The sequence below is a fragment of the Syngnathus typhle genome, linkage group LG1 (genome assembly GCF_033458585.1).
Source record: "Syngnathus typhle isolate RoL2023-S1 ecotype Sweden linkage group LG1, RoL_Styp_1.0, whole genome shotgun sequence".
Taxonomy (NCBI): Eukaryota; Metazoa; Chordata; class Actinopteri; order Syngnathiformes; family Syngnathidae; genus Syngnathus; species Syngnathus typhle.
Window position 1 is genome coordinate 11,340,552 of NC_083738.1, and position 18,193 is coordinate 11,358,744.

Consider the following 18,193-nt stretch of genomic DNA (forward strand, 5'->3'; position numbering starts at 1 on the left):
CCCCCTCGAATCAAACTTTTAGAAGTGAAAAATCCGCTGATAGAAACACACGTTAATCAGCCCCCTCTCTTCTCTCATGTCGGTGCAGTGTGTCCTCACACAGCTTGCTGTCAGGACTCCCCGCCCTTCCGTAAACATCCAATCACTGTGAGTATGCAAATGAGTCAAGACGCAGCCAGAGAGTGTCAGGTTACAGTCAGCGCGGTAGGAGTTGGAGTAAGCAGTAAAAACTCCACCAAACTCGTCGTAATGACCCGTGATATAACTAATGATTAACAACAACTCAAATAATAGTTAATATAACATTCATATTTTATGTCCCCCAAAGAGAGATTGCCACCTTATTGTGGTCAGGGGGTTTGCGTGCCTCAGTGACCCTAAGAGCAATACCAGCAGAAGCTTTAATCTTCAGGTGGGACACCCAAGCTGGACAGGTCTTAGTGTAGAGGCCTGACAGAGTGCAATCCACTTCTCCAGGTTGAGATCTGGACACACAGCTAACAACTGCCGTGAAGAAAACACTAATGGTGTTAAAAATGTGTAAGAAAAAAAAAAAAAAAAAGAACATGCCCCCTTCACATTTCTGCCTGCCCCCTCTTACGTGCATTCCTAGAACCGGCCCTGTCTACTGGTTGAAGTTATATTGATTTGTTCCTTTTGAGCGAATCGTTCACTCACTAGCCAACACTAGAAAGGAGGGCGTGAGTTTAGTTGTTGAATGACGGCCCTACCGGCGGCCGTCTGTTGGTTGGCGTGTTGACAGAACGACGCAATCTATGGAATACGCACACAAGAAATATCCAGTCCCTTTTTATTCGGAAAGTTGAACTCAGGAGGTCAACCTTCGTTGCGTTAACGTGGGGGACAAAGTGGTGCCTAGGCCGAGACGAGGTGCTCGCATGCAGGTTGGTGGTCCGGCGGGTTCTTTGGTGAGCGAGCAGCCAAAAGTAAACACACTCTCTTTCTGTTAAGAGTCTTCTTTTAATCAGAGAACTGGACAGCGGCGACTTTTAATTTCTGGATGCGTACATTGAATCGGCTCGCAGCTTTATGTATTGACGCCGAGACCGTGAGCAGCGCGTAGCGTGCTTGTCAACCACTATGTTTTGAAAGAGAACCAATCAAATCTGCTATTCAAATCCACGCTTATGTCAGTGACCTATATCTCATGTATGTGCGCCAAGACCCAGCAGTCGCCTCAACGCTAGACCAGAAAGGATGGGGACGAACGGGGTAGACAACCCGACGCAGCCGTCTAGCGTGGTGTCCGGGGCGGAGCAGTCGGCAGTCGCCCCACCGGACGAGCAAGGCGATGCTGCTCTCGAGTCGGGCTCGAAGAAGGATGAGCGTTCAGCGGGGAGCGAGCGTAAACTCCCCCAAGAGGACAGCGCCGTGCAACTCATCTCATCCCCGGCTCTCGAAACTGACACGGCTGAGAGGCACGGCGGGGGATTTGCGCCACCCGAAGGAGGTTTTGGCTGGCTGGTGGTTTTGGGAGCCACCTGGTGCAATGGGTCCATCTTCGGGATTCAGAACTCTTTTGGCATCCTGCATATGATGCTGGTGAGGGAACATGCAGACCCCGAGGACAAGACGGTTCAGTTCAAAGTGGGTAAGTAGGACACACACATTGTCTGACAGGAGAACTGGGTCTATGTAATAAACGTCCAAAAATGAAGCTTGTCCATGAAAAGCGACTTGGATTTTTTGTGTGGATCAGGTTGATAATTAAGAATAATCATTATTAAGTTACCTATCTGACTAACACTTGCTACATCCATTAAACTCACCATCCAGGTTATGTGAATCCAGTTAAAGATGACTGAGAACGTCTGCCTGGTAGTGTATTCTACTGAAAACCAGGATCAAATACAAGTCAAGACCCAATACAAGGTGTGTCAGAAATGTTCCTGGACTGGCGTCACAAATGATGTATCTCAAATCTAAACCACCAGTTTCCACCTTGCTAGTAAAGGACACTTGCTTTTATGCACTCCAAGAAGGTTTCTTCTGGGATCTTCCACAGCTCAGTCGTCTCGCCAACTTGCATCTTCAAAGCCGGTCCACTTGATGGGGCGTCCTTGAGCTTGGGAAGGAAGAAAAAAAAAATACACAGATGGGATGTTGTTTGAGGGCAGCAATGTGTTTGTTTGCCAAGAACTCAGAGATGCTGAGCGTATTGTGGATGCATTTGTCGTCTTGCCTCGCACAGTTTTCACCCTTTTCTCGCACACTGTCGAATAAGCCACTGTAGAACTGTTGGTCTGGGGCTGTGGCAAGAACTTGCAGAGGACAGCTGTCTTCAGCCTTGGTGACAGCAGACTCTTCATTTAAAGCAGGGGTCCCCAAACTTTTTCCTGTGAGGGCCACATAACCTTTCCCTTCTCTGATGAGGGGCCGGTGTCAGTTTGTAACAGAAAAAGTGTGACGATCGTAGGGGAGCTTAAAAATTTTATTGTTTTCCAGAAAGCCACACATAACCAAATAACGGTTATTTAATAACCCTTTCCAGGTTCTTTACAGAAAAAAAGTCAGGAAACAAATAATAACACTATTAATGAAATAAATAACTAAATAACCCTCTCTGAGTTCTTCACAGAAAAAACGGGAAATAAATAATAACTAAATAACTCTCTCTGGGTTCTTCATAGAAAAAATCCAATGGAACATTAACTTTCTGTTGTGCCATGCACAATCTTAACAGATAAAAGTTCAGATCAGTTGTCAGAGCAGAACCTCTCTGACACATATGAGGAGTCTCTTAAAGTTCTTGTGTTCGTTCCTTATAATCCTTTTGTAGGTTCCAGTAGGCTTGTAGACACCGCTGTCTTTTTCGTTAAAGTTTGATAGTGCGTCATAGTCTGGAGTAAAATTTGTTGTGGCAATTCTTAGGCGAGATCCGAGGTGTTGGTCCGTTTACCTCGATCTGTGACGGGTAGATGTTGACGTTCATGTGGCTGAACGTCACGTCGCGTACGTCGAGCCAAATTGGCCACTCTTTTTTAACATTCGGCACTCACTTCTTTTTTTCGGGACATTCATTTTAATGGAAGGATTCCAGGGGAAGGTTTGTGGGTGGCTTTAGCGCAAAACTGCATCTGAAAGCTCAGCGCGCGAATTACAAGAATTCTGTCGTCACAGCCCACGCTCTAAATTCGGGACTGATACAAATAGAGCGCGAGTGCGCCATGTCCGTACGTACACGCACTTGTGAGTGTGCACCGAGCTTTCTGACACGGCTTCTGGTAGTAAATGCGCAGGCGAGCGCTTCCCCATCTACTGGGGAAACGCAGACATTGCAGGCAAAATGACCAAAAAAAAAAGTTTAATAATACAATTTGTTCGGGGTTGGCGGGCCGGATTAAACGGTCCCGTGGGCCGTATCCGGCCCGCGGGCCGTAGTTTGGTGACCCCTGATTTAAAGGGTCTGCCTTTTGATGATAGCGCTTAACTGAGGTTGAATTGTGATTTAGATTTTGGCTTCTCACAATCATAAAAACATTATAATTGAAGAAAATTAATTTGGCAAACACTTCTCTGGTTGTTCATTCCAGTTATATTTAAAGGTGAAATTTATCAGTTGAATAAAAAACACACATTTGAACTCAACAGATAATCCTGTTTATTAATCAGGATCTTAATGTGAATAAAATATTCATTATAATTTGTACTTCCTCTTTGGCTCTCCCTAGCAAGTCTCAATAGTCTCATCACAAACGTTGCTCATGTTTTGTAGCTGTTCTGAAACATTTCTGACAGACCTTGATTGTATGAAGTGGTGAAAAAGTTAGTTTCTAATCATTATTGCTCAAACACATTTACATCAATTAAATATTGTTGTTATAATTCAGTTTTCCTTTTTCCTCACATTGCTGCGATAAAGTATCAGGTGGGGGGAAAAAGGCTTGGCAGGACGTAACTGTTTTGTATTGTCCAGGAAATCCTATGAGGCTTGTGATTATTAGATTTCCAGGAATTGACTTTAGTTGACTTCCCTGTAAAGTTCGCCTCCACCGGAAGTCCGCCATTGTTTTCCCCTCTGTTTACCTGCATGCTTCTGGTTTATATAACAGGCTACTGAAAATGTCGATCCAAGTTTCTCAGGGTCTCACGCCTCAAGTGATCCCCTGATGCGTTTCAGGAATCCATATTCATCAATTAAATTCACAACACAAGATTTTTGAGGGAGGTTCTGCCTTTTGAAATCGCTCTAGACTGCATCCACAGTCACAAGTAAAGGTTGAGGTCATGATGCGGTGAGGGATTAAGAAACCTCCGACATTATCTTCAAAGTAGGTACAAGTGAAGAAAGTCTAAGATGGGGGGCATGCCATTTGTAAGAAGACTTTCATAGCAGCTTTGTTTAGTTCATAAGGCTCTGGAGGAATGCGAACCAATGAGTTGTTGAGTTGACCTGTTTTTTTCTGTGGAACTCGAGAGATGTGGGAAGGCAAGACAGAGAAGTTGATTTTGTCTCCCATTTTCTTAAGTCCCCTTCGATAATTCTTGGTTGGCCAGTATCCAATATGAAACGATTACAATCAAGCCAACCATACCAAAAAAAAAAGGTCTAGCATGAATAAAACAAGAAGGCACGCAAACTTGTTGCAGCGCTATCTTCAGTGAATAGTTGACTGTCGCAACCAATCACGGCTCAGCTTCTAAAACTGGTCAGCCAGTATGCTGACATTTTGTGTGTTTTTGACTACGTATGTGGTGCCAAAAAAAGACACGTAAAGAAGTGTTTTGTTGATTTGAACAGAGGGCTTATCATATTTGCTGATATCTCGTTACATTTTGATTTTTAGCGACATATCTCCTTGATAAAATTGTACACCTTTCGTGTACTGGACCAAGGAGTTTCCACTGTGAAATTGTTGGATTTTTTTTGGACTGCCATTAACTCAACAACGAGAGCTTGGGGTGTTTATTACTTGTTGGTGGTCTGGTATTTCTCAGTAATTACACAATGTAAGAGGCTTTATTCCTACTGCGCCAACGCATGCAAATGTCCTGCAATGTCAAGGTGTGTACTCAGCTGTACTCTGCTCTGTCAATCGCCACACTGAAGGGAAAAAGAAACACATTATGCTTTTATACGCAGTGGGGATGGTGTGAGAAGGAAAAATCTTTTATGTGACTGTTCTTCAGGTGCTCCGGCTTGGTCTTGCATTCCAAAATCACCCATTTGTTAGTTAAAGTTAATTAAATATTCTAAATTGTCCAGATGTGAATAGGAGTGTGAATGGTTTATTGTCTGTACTCTATACAAGATGTGACATGTTTGTGACTGCCTGGCAACCAGTAGAGCGTGTAGCCTGCTTCTCGTCCAATACCAAACGTGAATAAGCTCCAGCTCACCCGTGACCTTAATTAGGACAAGCACGATAGAAAATGGATGCATAAATGTTCATGTGAGAACAAAGCGGTATTTGCCTGACTTCTTGTGCGGCCCGGTACCAAATGATCCACGGACCAGTACCGGTCCGCGGCTCGGGGGGTTGAGGACCACTGTTTAAAATAATATGTTTCTGTGCCACCCAACAAGTCAAAACACATTCCCATTGTCCAGTTTGTGGAACATGAATTAAACAGGCAAAATTCACCTGTTTTTATCCATCTCAGTTCGGCTGAAAATTGCATTATTGCAGTGCTTCTCAATTATTTTCTGTTACGCCCCCCCCTAGCAAGAAGAAAACTATTTGCGCCCCCCCCTCCCCACCGTGACTATCCTAACTTGTCTTGTAAGTCGTAAAATGTTGCACTGTCGCAAACGTGACAGAAGTAACAATGAGAGCGCCACTGCCCCCTGCTGTAGTAAACGCGCAATTACACTTTATTCTAGTACTGCCAAAAAAAAAGCCTGTTCCCCAGGGTCACACGCGCCCCCCCAGGAATAGCACCGCGCCCCCCAAGGGGGGCGCGCCCCACTATTTGAGAAGCACTGCATTATAGTCAGCATCTTAGGTCACAACCAATGACGGCAGAGCAGTTTTCTGAAGCTGAGCCGTGATTGGTTAAACCAGGGCCCACCTGGTGGAAGGTAACAATCTGAATCACTTGAACATAGCTACCCTCGTTTTATACCCACAATTCAACCGTTTGGGGTTCTCTGTTTTGACCAACCAAGGCATTTTTTGTGTTTCCGCATTAGAGCTTCTGCTTGCTTCAGGACTCATTTTGAATTTTGTTTTTGGCATTAAATTTCAGTTAAGTATGATGGTGACAGGTTGGCATTAGAACTGATTATTTCCATGATGTCTTATGTAACACCCTACCCAATATGATTAAACCAGAGATCTACCAGTGTCATGGAATGAATGGTTCAACTTCTGAAGTTGCATTTCAATGACTTAAGAATTGCTTTTTTGTTGATAAATATTACTCTTTAAACTTTTAGCAACTAGTACCCCAAAATTTCTGGAAGCTGACCGCATGACGCGCTCGTTAGAGCAAAAACCACAAAAAAATAAATTTTATTTCTTTAATGCTCTGGCGCTTCTTATAGTCTCTCTCTCACATTATTCTCTCTGTCTCTCTGTCTCTCTCTTTCTGGCACACATTTCTTTCAGTTTCAGACTGCTGTAGTCTATAACGGGCCCACTTGATTCGGACTAGTCAAGGGCAAATTGGCAAATTGGAGCGAAAAGACTCAGCGAGTGAAAAGTGGCTTCTGTGCAACATTCATTGGTGATTAACATTTTTTGAAAAAGTTTGGCAATCTTAGTAATGAATGTGGTTCCACTGTAAAATGGTCACGAGAGCTATAAATGCAGTCTATTTATTCTTTGCCAACAAATGATACAGACATAATCTATAATGAACAATTCTGAAGCAATACCATCTTTTTAATAGTGAACAGCTGAAGTTTCATTTATTTGGATAGGGTTTGGAATCACAGAACCAATCCAGTTCTTCTTGCAGGGAAAAACCCAAAATAACTTTAGTAGCAGGCTCATCCAAGACTGTGGTCATTAATTTTCGTCACTTTGTCAGGAACTGTGTGATAGAAGCGACTAAAGTGGTGGTAGAATTGGAAGTAGCGGTTGTCTCAGCAGTGGTTGTTAGCACTTTGAGATTCCCCCGAATGTAAAGTGCGTTATAAATATAATTTATTATTATTATTGTGTACTGGGAAGGAGGAATCATAGAGAGAGCTCAGTTGAGCGTGTTGAAAAAAAGCTCAGTCTGCCCTTGGCTGCAAAATGTTGAACAGAACAATGTTAGCCAAGTGGACATTCATTATAGACAGCTCTTCCCACCCCCTGTGCCAACCGTAACCGTAACCACCCAAAAACATTTCTTTCTCTTTTTCTCCCCACTTTTTCCCCACCGTTTATAAGTTTATGGTTGCTTGTGAATAATTTTACCTGGTTTGTTTGGAAAATCCTTGTTATTTTCATATTTTATATTATCTTATCAAAGTCAAAGTCTGCTTTATTGTCAACGTCTTCACATGCCGAGACACACAAAGAGATCGAAATTACGTTTTCTCTATCCCACGGTGACAAGACATATTACACGATAGACATACAAGTAAACGACGCAATATAAAAAACAAGAAGTTTTGCAATTATAACCAAATAAGTCCCCCTGCTGCGGGATAAATTCTACGAAGCTTGCAGGCGAACAGTGTTATGTGTATGTCACCTTTGAGTCTCGGGAACAAATTTGAACGACTATTTATTTGTTGCATTATCATTATATATTATTATATTTGGTCTCAGTCCTGGGGGTGATGTGAAGGGTACTTGGAATAACACGGCCTCCACGTTTGGTTGATTTCACTCAGAGATGTTATACCTATGTTCCCCAGGTAACTACAGCTAGACAGTTGTTTGTTTGCATTTGAACATTTGGACTGCAGTTTTTGACTTTGCGTGGACATTGCACCACAGACGGACTTTCCACTTTCTGATGGATGAACATATTGCAGTTTTTAGTCCTGTTGTGTATTCATATGTAAAGGTTACAATGAATTACACACGTGTTAAATAGTACTGTAAATCACACCGAATCAGAGGAAAAAGCTCACACAATGTGTCTTTTTTTCAAATGTGCAATCAATCAAGCAAAATAATGACAGGAACAGTTCCAAGAGTGAGTGTGATTTCCTTTGGGATAATCAGAGGTATGTGATGACTGCTATTTAGCATGAGTTTGTTTGTAATTGGTTATTTCTGAAAACATCTTAAGTTATAAGACGGTGCATGCACAACTACATGATCTCAGTTATTTATTTTTACTTACTCTCTCAGGAATTTTTTTTTTTCTTTTTCCAAATGAGTTCTTCAGGTTATAGTCATAATAATGATTTTAAAAGCTTTTAAATCTTGATCTTTTTTTTTGCACAAGCTGGATTTGGAACTGTAATGTGTAGGCTTTTTATACATCCACTGTTGCTCTAACAACTGATTTTTAAACAAGAAACTACTAAACTACTACTACTTACAATGCTTTTCTTAAAGATATTCTCCGTTTTGATTCACTCATATGTGAGTCATGTGACACACAAACAACAATTTTTTTTCTAGTTTAGTTCTTTCCATTGAAGAAAGGATAACCACGTGTCCTTGTGTAGACATCACATCTCCTGTCAACACGTGCTTTGATTCACAGTGGTGCAATTGTTTTATTGCCTTAATTTTCTTCAAGTGATGTCTGCAACACATTGCTATTGATCTAATGCTGTCTGTTATGTCTTTTGTTATCTCGGCAGCTTGGGTCGGGGCTCTCGCCATGGGGATGATTTTCTTCTGTTCACCGGTGGTCAGCATGTTCACGGACCACTTCGGCTGTCGGAAAACTGCCGTCGGTGGGGCGCTCTTGGCATTCATTGGACTGCTCAGCACGTCTTTTGCAAAGTAAGCTGTAATTTTTCCCCTGTTCAATAAAGAAATGCAGATAAATAGGGACTGCTCATGAATATAATGTTTTGACCCAAATTTATTCTAATGCATCCTCCACTGGGCTAATCAAATATGAATTCTTCAGTGGTGGATGAAAATTAACAACTTTGAAAACCTCCCGATTTAAAACATTAAGACATGCATGTGTGGTGCATCCATGTGTTCCATTCCAATGCTAGAAATTGGAAAATACTACCGAATGAATTGGGGATGTTGTTTAAATACATCATTGTAAGTAAAAACACAATACAATTACTTGCAACATTTCAAATGACTTTTGATTGAATACACTACAAAGATATATTTATTGTTCAAACTGATAAACATTATATATTTTTTGCAAATATTCTGTCTGATACCTCTATCACATTTGCAAAAAGCTGGGACAGGGGCTACAAAAGACTGTGAAAATAAAATAAAAAATAAAACCTATGCCACAGGTGAAGAGGTTACCTGGGATCAGGCGAGTGTCATGATTGGGTATAAAAGTAGTATCCTTGAAAAGCTTAGGTGTCCACAAACAGGGATGGGGCGAGGTCCACCACTTTGTAAATAGTTCAAGAGTTGAAGAGTAATAGAAATAATACCAGTGACCATGTTGCATCCTTATTTAAAATAATCTCAATGTAAAAATAGGTTCCCATGAAAACAATTTGCAGACGTGTAAATGAATCAATCTGTCATGCCATCCAGTTAACTTTTGTCTTGTTTTTCTGTTCTAGCTCGTTGAGCCTCCGCTATTTTACTTACGGAATATTGTTTGGCTGTGGATCCTCCTTTGCTTTCCAACCCTCTTTGGTTATCCTTGGCCACTACTTTCGCCAGCGCCTGGGCCTTGCCAACGGCGTGGTGACGGCAGGAGCCAGCCTCTTCTCCATGGTTCTCCCGGTTTTGCTGAACAAAGTAGTGGAACCGCTGGGACTCAGCAGAGCCTTCCAGATCCTCAGCCTCTTCATGCTTGTGCAAGCCTTGCTGGCGTTAATGTTCAAGCCATTGCTACCTGCTGGACCTTGCATGGGACCAATGGGCCCCGCTGAGCCTCAAACGCAGGCAGGGGCGACTCCTCCGAGTGGGAACTGGTGGTACAAGGTGTTGGCGGGGGTCAGAAAATACTTCAACCTGCGAGTGTTTCGCATCCTCACTTACCGTGTGTGGGCATTTGGAGTTGCTACGGCTGTATTAGGCTACTTTGTGCCTTATGTCCATCTGGTAAGAACGTTATGCCCCTGTTCCACTAAATGCTTTATTTAGAGTATCTCTGCCTCAGGATGGCTAGTAAAAATAATTCAGTCTGTTTCTTTCTGATTGCGTTTTTGTCTATCATGGAGCGTAAACATATTTCCATGTTGGACATGCCGTATCATTTTTTATCTACATGGAATGTCACTGAGAAGGAAACAATATTGACTTCTTTACCATATAACTGGAAAAAACAGTACAGTTTAATGTGGGACTTGTGATCATGTGTCTTTCAATATTTAGTCTCCCAGCTCACTTGGAAAAACTTGGAGCATTTATGTCAGGGTTGTACAGTGCGGGAAATCTTAATTCTCTTTTGGCCTCGGGACCAGAAACTACAAAGCAATATGAAATTATGGTGCACTCATATCAATTCTTACATGTATCTACAAAACTGTCATTTTTTGACTACAAAAATTTCATGCAAATTGGGACGTCAAACGCTGCGTGTTCGCTTCTCTTCCCTCGAGTGCTAATGGGACGTCAAACGCTGCGTGTTCGCTTCTCTTCCTTGCAGCCATTTCTGGGGACTCGCGGTAAAAGTTTTTCTTCACTTGATTTCATTTGTGTGGCAGGCTTCATCTAGTGTTGAAACTGAGAAGTGAGCTCAAGCTTCTTGTGCGGGCCATATTCAATTATGTTTTCAGAATTTGCTGCGGGCCAATAAAAACTGGACCGCGGGCCAACTGCGGCCCGCGGGCTGTAGTTTGGACACCCTGTCCTATGGCAATTCATGCATAAGAAACCATTTAAAGCAGAGCAAATAGTCCAACAGGCTCAGGAAAGACATCAGAGGGTCGTTTTGTTATTTGGATCTGATTTAAGGGTTTGAGGGAGTGGGCTGCCTTCTCACCCATATAAATATTTACATACTACATTCCTGCTGCGCTCTTCCAAAAGCTAACATTTGACCGAGTACACAATCCACTTAGTTATTTATGTATGTATAAATCAAAACATGAGGATGTTTTCCAGAATGTTGTCTGATCAACTAAATGACTTAACATGTCTTTGTTTTTGTGTGACAGATGAACTTTGTCAAAGAGCAGTTTAAGGGCACCGACAAGGAATGGGTCCTCCTTGTTTGTATCGGAGCATCATCGGGGGTGGGACGTCTCACTTTTGGCAAAGTCGGGGACCTCATTCCAGGTCTGAGGAAGATCTACATGCAGGTCAGAAAATTAATGACAGTAGAGAGTTTGAAGCCAGTGTCCTTGGGCATGTCTGGAGCCTTGAACATTTAGTTTAAATTTACACCATCAGAACTTGATCAGTTATTGTATCTACTGTCATCCGGTGGGATGCTTATTCACATTTTTCTTGCGGAATAGCAAAATCCATACAGCTTCCTAAATTTCACTATATATGTACTTTGTCATATTAATACAAATTTTGCCATATCATATTGAATCGTATTTATTAAAATGCTACAGTATATCATAGCCCTATTATGAGATGCCCAAGCTGAAGGTGGCAGTAGTGCTCAAGGAGAACACACGCCATCTTTTCGAGGAGTTTGCGCATTTCACATAAATGTGCAACCCTCTTAAGCATTTGGATCACATTGAGATCATTCATGCCCATGCACTTTTAATTTTTTTCTTCGTGAGTATATCTACAGTCGGGTTTGGAAGAATAGTCGTAGTTTTATGCAACTAAAAATACTAATCCAGATTTATAGTATATATTTTACAGCTACAACGTACAAGTAGATTCATTAGATTCTCACAAATCCAACAAGGCTAAGCATTCATGATCTGCACACTCTGTGAAATTGGGCTATTAGTAAAACAAAAAAAGTACAAAAGGTGGTGTTCACAATAATTTTGGCAATTTTGTGGACTAAACAGGTGGGAATCCGTTATTCCTATTTAAGGATTAGGGTTAGGGTTCTCCTGTAGTGGGTTGACATAATTCACCCGCTCCAGTCCTTGCACACCACACTCCAACACTTTAAATTGCACAAACCCCTCCCAGAGGTGTGTGCATGGAAAAAAAATGGAAAACAACCATTAAATGGATAGAATAACCAGAATGGCACAGGCTCACCCATTGATCAGCTCCAGGATGATCAAAGTCTGACCGATCATGACCTGTAAGTGCTGTGACAGAACATTTCACATATACGTTATTATACTTTCTTTGGGAAGATCAATAGAACACCATGTGCTGTATTTCAGAAAGAAGACAAGACAACAATCTGTAACCTCAAATTAACTATTAACTTCATTTGCACAACTATGGTTGTTTACTAAACTTTCGGCACGGACATTGGTACATTGAATCAAAGTTCATTCAGTATAAGTTTAAATAAGTTCAAATGGTTTGACTGCAGATAAATCCTAATTTGCATGCACAAAAGAGTTCCATAATGAAAAACTGCTGGATACTGTTCCGGGTGATTGAACGCTAAGAGTAGAAAAGGCGAGCACAGTAGAATAGAGTAGTTTTGAGGTGAACTGCAATATGTTTCTTGTGTACTTGTAGTTTCAAATTACAACACTTTGTTCGTGTCCTTAGAATGCGCTTTTCTCATTGTCACCAAGGGAAGGTGCTTTCAATTTCTGCTGCGGCACAGTGAGACACTGGTTGGGACGTCTGCCCCACAGTTCAGAAGTTACGGGTTCAATCAGCCTACCATGCATGTTTTGGGAGAACATGCAAACTCCACACAGGGAGGGCCGGAGGTGGAATCTAACCCACACCCTCTGAACTGTCAGGGGGACGTGCTAACCAGTGCGTCACAGTGCCTCAAAACAGGAAGAGAAATTGAGAAGAAAAATATAACCCGTTTCTTCTGTCTTTAATAGGTGGCATCCTTCATAGCACTGGGACTCATGTCCATTATGATCCCACAGTGTTTTCTCTTTGAAGAACTTGTGGTGGTGTGTGTATTCCTGGGACTGTGTGACGGATGCTTCCTTACCATGATGGCTCCCATCGCATTTGAGCTGGTTGGGCCCATGCAGGCCTCGCAGGCCATTGGATACCTGCTCGGGCTCATGTCTCTTCCGATGACTGCAGGTCCACCAATTGCAGGTGAAGGACTAGTTTTTTTTTCTATCTGTTTTAATCAACACAGTCATTCTGATGGTTGTAATCCAGTAAGAGCTGTGAGTTTATTAATATTAGCAAAGTCAAATACTTCAGCAAAGACAGTGATGGTGGAGATGGCGCTGTTTAGTTATGAAGAGTGGGATGGTACGGGCTTGCAGCCAACTGTTGGGTGTCTGAGCATTTGTCTTCAGGCTCAAGAAGCGTACATATTAGGCCCTCTGTGCTCAGCCTGTTTTCAGCTCCCTACGCTCCATCAAGGAAACCTCTCTCTTTAGTATCATTACAGCCACCTAATAAGAGCACAGAGGACAAAGCGTTTGTTAATTACCTCAGGCATGTTCTTACTGCTTTTTTTCAGCACACTCCCCTCATCTGGTTTCAACAAATGGCAGAATAATATGAAACTTTTAAGACTTCTGGTAGGATCATTGCACACACTATAGTTACGGCCACGGTGGAGGTTGGAACCTGTGTCAGTTGAGGGGGACTCGTCTTCTCTTTGCAAATAATCAAATAGTATGTTTTAAGCATGTGTAACCATGCTGCCTTTACCGATGGACTCACTTAGACTTTTCAGAGTATAAATAAATAAATAAATAATGCTTGATTTTTCTATCAACCATTTTACATTCTAGAACAAGTTGACCAAGCCCCTATCTTTTGGAGTTCTGTGGGAAAACCTTTATGCTGGTCAGAGGTCATTGATACTTGATCTGCGACAAGTTTTAATTTTGGTCCCTTGCCCCCCCTAATCTGAGTTGTGGTTCATGTTCATTCAAGGATTGACAAGCAATTTGATTTATGTATACTAAAGCCATCCAACAAAGTGTTTTTGGATGATAAACTTAAATAATTATTTGATGACACTTTGCCCACATGTGCTGTACACGTGTAGACTACCTAGGCAGACGCTCCAATGGAATGGGCAGCAACAGTGTCCACATTCTGAATTCACAAACTGGTTCTTCGATGGACTACATGCTGCAGTGTTGAACCCGTTGACCTCTCTTTGCTTCAGCATGTTCAATGCTTTGCGTCATCTGTAAACAGAGGGAGTGTCGAGTAGCTGAAGCACAGCTGTAAAACTTGCATTCTTGGCCGTGGGAAGTTCGAATAGACCAAGAATATTTTTGCCGGTTTAGGTGAGTGTGATTGTTGTTGTCGTTATGCACTTTAAGTTGTTTGCATTTTATTGTCTGAGATTTGTTTTATAGTTGGTCTGTAAAGGTGGAAGAAAAAACTCAATTTGTTGTAAATTAATGTTTATTTAATCTCGCCTCTACATAAATTAGAGTTAACCTCCGAGGCCTAATGCTAATAAATGAATGAATAAAATTAAGGATTGTTTCCTTCAAAGTAAGAAAGGTAAAGGAAGAAGATAGCATTGTGAAAACCGTTAAATAAGAGGTTTGGAAATTCCTTTTAACGTCTATTCGTATATAGTATCAGTTGAAATAGAGCGATGCAAAAAAATATCTGTTTTTGCATCCCAGCTCCACCCAGTATGTTTTAAACATTAGATGAAGGTGCGCATTTTTTTTTAGCTTTATAAGCATTTAATGGCACTAATTGTAAAGCTGGATTGTTTCAATCTGTTGAAAAACCACCTGTTCATTGCCCAATGATCAAGTTGCAATTATAGAAACCATCAACACTGTGTCATCCGGATGTGCAACATTGTTAATGAGTTAATTTACCGTGAATTTCTTCATTGAACCCATAACATACCACTCAATTCCTTCTCCACTTTGCAGGTCTGCTACACGACTACTTTGGGGACTACACCGTAGCCTTCTCGGTAGCCGGTGTGCCCCCCATAATCGGAGGGGTGGTGCTGTTCTTTGTACCCCTGATACACAGCCGACTGGCGCGTGGCAGCACGGGGGCAGCGCCAGAAGAGACGACCGCGCATATGTTACCCAATGCCCAACCGAAACCAAAAAGCTGCTCCAATGGAGACATGCTACCCGGCTACACTGACGCTGAGACGCACATCTAATTTAGAAACGGTAACTACGATACGTTTATATGCGTCAAAATGTTTCCCATTTGTTTTCATTTCTCATCCTTAGATTACCCTTCTCCCAATTACATTGGCGAGACTGTCCAGTTGCCTGACCTTTGATTTCGCCTCCTCCTCGACCCTGCTGAGTGGATCTTTGTCAAGACAAACTGTGTGACCAAGTTTGAAGCTGGAGTGGTGATGATAAGAAGGCTCGCCGCTATGCTAGTTAAGGAGGTGAAGCAAAACACAGTCTGAGAAGGCAGCAAAATATCCTCCAAGAGGAATGAAATGAAGAGATTTTGTATAATTGGGATTTATCTCAAAAGCTTAATATTTTGCTATGATCTGGAAGTCTAAATGGAATTTCTTTTAAAGATATGAATGTAAACTGTATACGGTGGACCCCTGCATATTTACTCACCTATTTGTGGATTTTCTTTGCCCTAATACTTTTCTCAACATATTTAAATATGTATTTTTTTTAATTTACGGAAACCAACCCATATTTTGTTATTGGCTGTATATCCCTGTTTACTCAATCATTTGTCTTTTTTGGTTTTGTTAGTGGCTGTATGTCCCTGTTAACTCAACCATTTGTCTTTTTTGGTTCATTCAGTTATGATAGGCGTCAATTATACACTGATTTCCCGCTATCCCCTACAAATAGCAGGGGGCCAACTGTACTTTTTCACTGAGGAAACATTTTACGGTGTACTCATCAGAAAGTGTGATCTATCCCATTACCTCGAAAATGGAAAATGAGTACATTCTATGGTATATTTGCGCCAACCGCGTGACGGCATTAAGTTGAATTACATCACAGAAAGGAAACTGATCTTTTTTTGTGTGCATGGCGAAGTGACAGGCAACGTCTGTTCAGTCAACATCAGTGATGATGTAAAAAATGTCTTTGAATTCTGTAAGAATAACAAGCATTCATACTTGCATTCTTACAGGGACACCTCTGCTGATGATTCCAGCTTTTACTTTTTCATCTTCTTTGTTTTTCTGTCGAAACAACGGTGAGGGAAATGTCTTGCGTTGCGAATATCATGAGTGAAAAACAGCAATCTCCTCACCTGAAAATGTACTTGCTACTTTACCAGCCGCCTTCATAGGAGACACAAGTTAACGTTTCATAGACGCGTTTCATACGCAAGCACAAGGAAAATATTGTTCATATTGCATTTCATGTCAGATGCTTGATGGATAACACAAAGCTTGGTCACTCACATTCCGCTTTTCGTTTCCATTTTTACATTTCTGTGAAGCTTTTGGTGGGAGAGTTCTCACTAATGCCACATGATCTACGGCTTTAATCATGAAGTACTCTTATCTTTTTTCATTTCTGTACTGTCAGTTGTATTGAGGTAGGGTAGTCTAAATGACTTCAAGTGGAATTTTTCTCACATTTAAAATGGCATCTTAGCCTCTTGGAACTTTTCCCTTGCAGGGAGACTTTATTCTTTCTACCCTTCTACCATTTTCTTCAACAGTGAACTTGAACTGGGTCATCTCACCAGAAGGAAAGATTTAATCTTCCTTCTTTTGTGTTAGTCACTAATCCTCTCATTCATGCTTTTGTCCACCTTATTCCTCGGCCTCTTGAGCCTTTACATGAATCATGGGAGTGACTTTTGGTATGAACAGGAACTGTCGTTTTGTTTACGTGGTACTGGTGGCGTGAGTCCAGTTGCCATGTCAGTTATCGACTGGTGGAAACGCTCGTTTTCACACATCGTAAAAGAAAAAAAATCAATCCTGCTTTCTTCTAATGTAGCGCGTTAGGAGGATGACATAAAATAGTGTCCAGCGACAAGGTACAGTCGCATGTTTCGCTACTTTCTGAACTCTTGGCGCTTCCGACAGTGAATCAATGAGCAACCTCAAACGCTTTGAGACGTATCATCACCCATACAGTTGTAAAATTGGTCGCATTTTGTTAGGAGGTTGGGCATAGTGGGCCAACCGCTAAATCATATCAATTTCACTACTTTCCACTCTATGGTAACCACCTCACGTGTTGCCTAATAATAGCAACAACATCATATGCAGATTAATATTAGAATACTGAATGTAATTATTGCATTCAGGTTAATACTGACCAGCAACAATCTAAATGCACGCCACATAGGAACGTTCAGAAAAAATTAAAACTCCATGTTGTTGCCTGACTAACACTAGTACTAATATTTTGCCATGTAGCTTTTGTGTTGTGTCTTCATATACTTATACACTGCTCTCCATCTTTAATCTTTGTTGGGTAGCCGGCGAATCTTTCAAATCTTTTCCAGTGGTTGCCGTAAAACAAAAATAAAGTTTGATGCGAGCGTTGCTCCTTGGGTTTTTTTTAGGCCCCAAATGAAGGGAAAGCATATGTACCCGAGACAATGTCAAGGTTATATTTAAAATAAATAAATCGTCCTAGATTTTCTGCATTCCTCATTCTCGGTAAAGCGCTGGGAACTGTACTCATTCTCACAACGTTTGCTTTTCTCTTGGGTGCATGTTCAAAACATTTTGTAGAACAGTTTGTACAACCCTCAAAAAGATCCCAAGCTGTGCAAGACATTTTTAAATACTATGGGGGCAAACAAACAAACAAACAAACAAACAAACAAACAAACAAACAAACAAACAAACAAATAAGGAGCTCCGGGAAACAATAGTTGCTGTAACAAATAGCTCATTGCTACTTCCGGGTTCTTCCAGGAAGTCCTTGCCATAATTGTTTGTACATGCATCAAAGCCTTCAGGAATAACTTATTGTTACCTTGTCTTAAGACATTTTCTCTTCATCTGTAGATTGTTTTAATCGCACGGATCATTTCTTATGATCCCTAAAGAGTAAAGGAGACACAAATGCTGATCTTCAAATGAATGTGAAGATTATTAAACAGAGCCATAGATGGACTGAGATATTGTTACATTTATTTTATATATATTAAAAAAACACACGTGACGAAACAATCAAGCTAATTCT

At 41.3% G+C, this 18,193-nt stretch overlaps 1 protein-coding gene and 1 long non-coding RNA gene across 5 annotated transcripts; one reads left to right on the top strand and one right to left on the bottom strand.

Moving 5' to 3' along the window:
* The first annotated feature begins 693 nt into the window (after positions 1-693).
* slc16a2 (solute carrier family 16 member 2) lies at positions 694-17,859 on the top strand. 4 transcript variants are annotated; one of them, XM_061278742.1, is made up of 8 exons: positions 694-947; positions 1,185-1,612; positions 8,720-8,864; positions 9,632-10,118; positions 11,177-11,320; positions 12,959-13,187; positions 14,960-15,214; positions 15,278-17,859. In XM_061278742.1, exons 2-7 carry the CDS (start codon positions 1,219-1,221, stop codon positions 15,202-15,204), a joined length of 1,644 nt encoding a protein of 547 aa, XP_061134726.1. In that variant the 5' UTR covers positions 694-947; positions 1,185-1,218; the 3' UTR covers positions 15,205-15,214; positions 15,278-17,859. The 4 variants fall into 4 exon arrangements, with proteins under 4 accessions (XP_061134726.1, XP_061134717.1, XP_061134740.1 ...); XM_061278733.1 differs by having other exon boundaries at positions 694-929; XM_061278756.1 differs by having other exon boundaries at positions 694-929; positions 13,007-13,187.
* LOC133154228 (uncharacterized) lies at positions 13,230-14,241 on the bottom strand. The gene is made up of 2 exons (XR_009714444.1): positions 14,106-14,241; positions 13,230-13,495 (listed from the first exon to the last, which is right to left on the bottom strand). It is a non-coding gene; the product is annotated as an uncharacterized LOC133154228 (long non-coding RNA).
* Positions 17,860-18,193: the final 334 nt, after the last annotated feature.

What these genes read in the sequence shown, in the direction of transcription:
- slc16a2 (XM_061278742.1), top strand. Translation starts at nt 1,219, where the DNA reads ATGGGGACGAACGGGGTAGACAACCCGACGCAGCCGTCTAGCGTGGTG. An exon ending in CTCAGCACGTCTTTTGCAAA is followed by an intron (nt 8,865 to 9,631) that starts GTAAGCTGTAAT and finishes TTTCTGTTCTAG; the next exon opens with CTCGTTGAGCCTCCGCTATT. An exon ending in TGAGGAAGATCTACATGCAG is followed by an intron (nt 11,321 to 12,958) that starts GTCAGAAAATTA and finishes TGTCTTTAATAG; the next exon opens with GTGGCATCCTTCATAGCACT.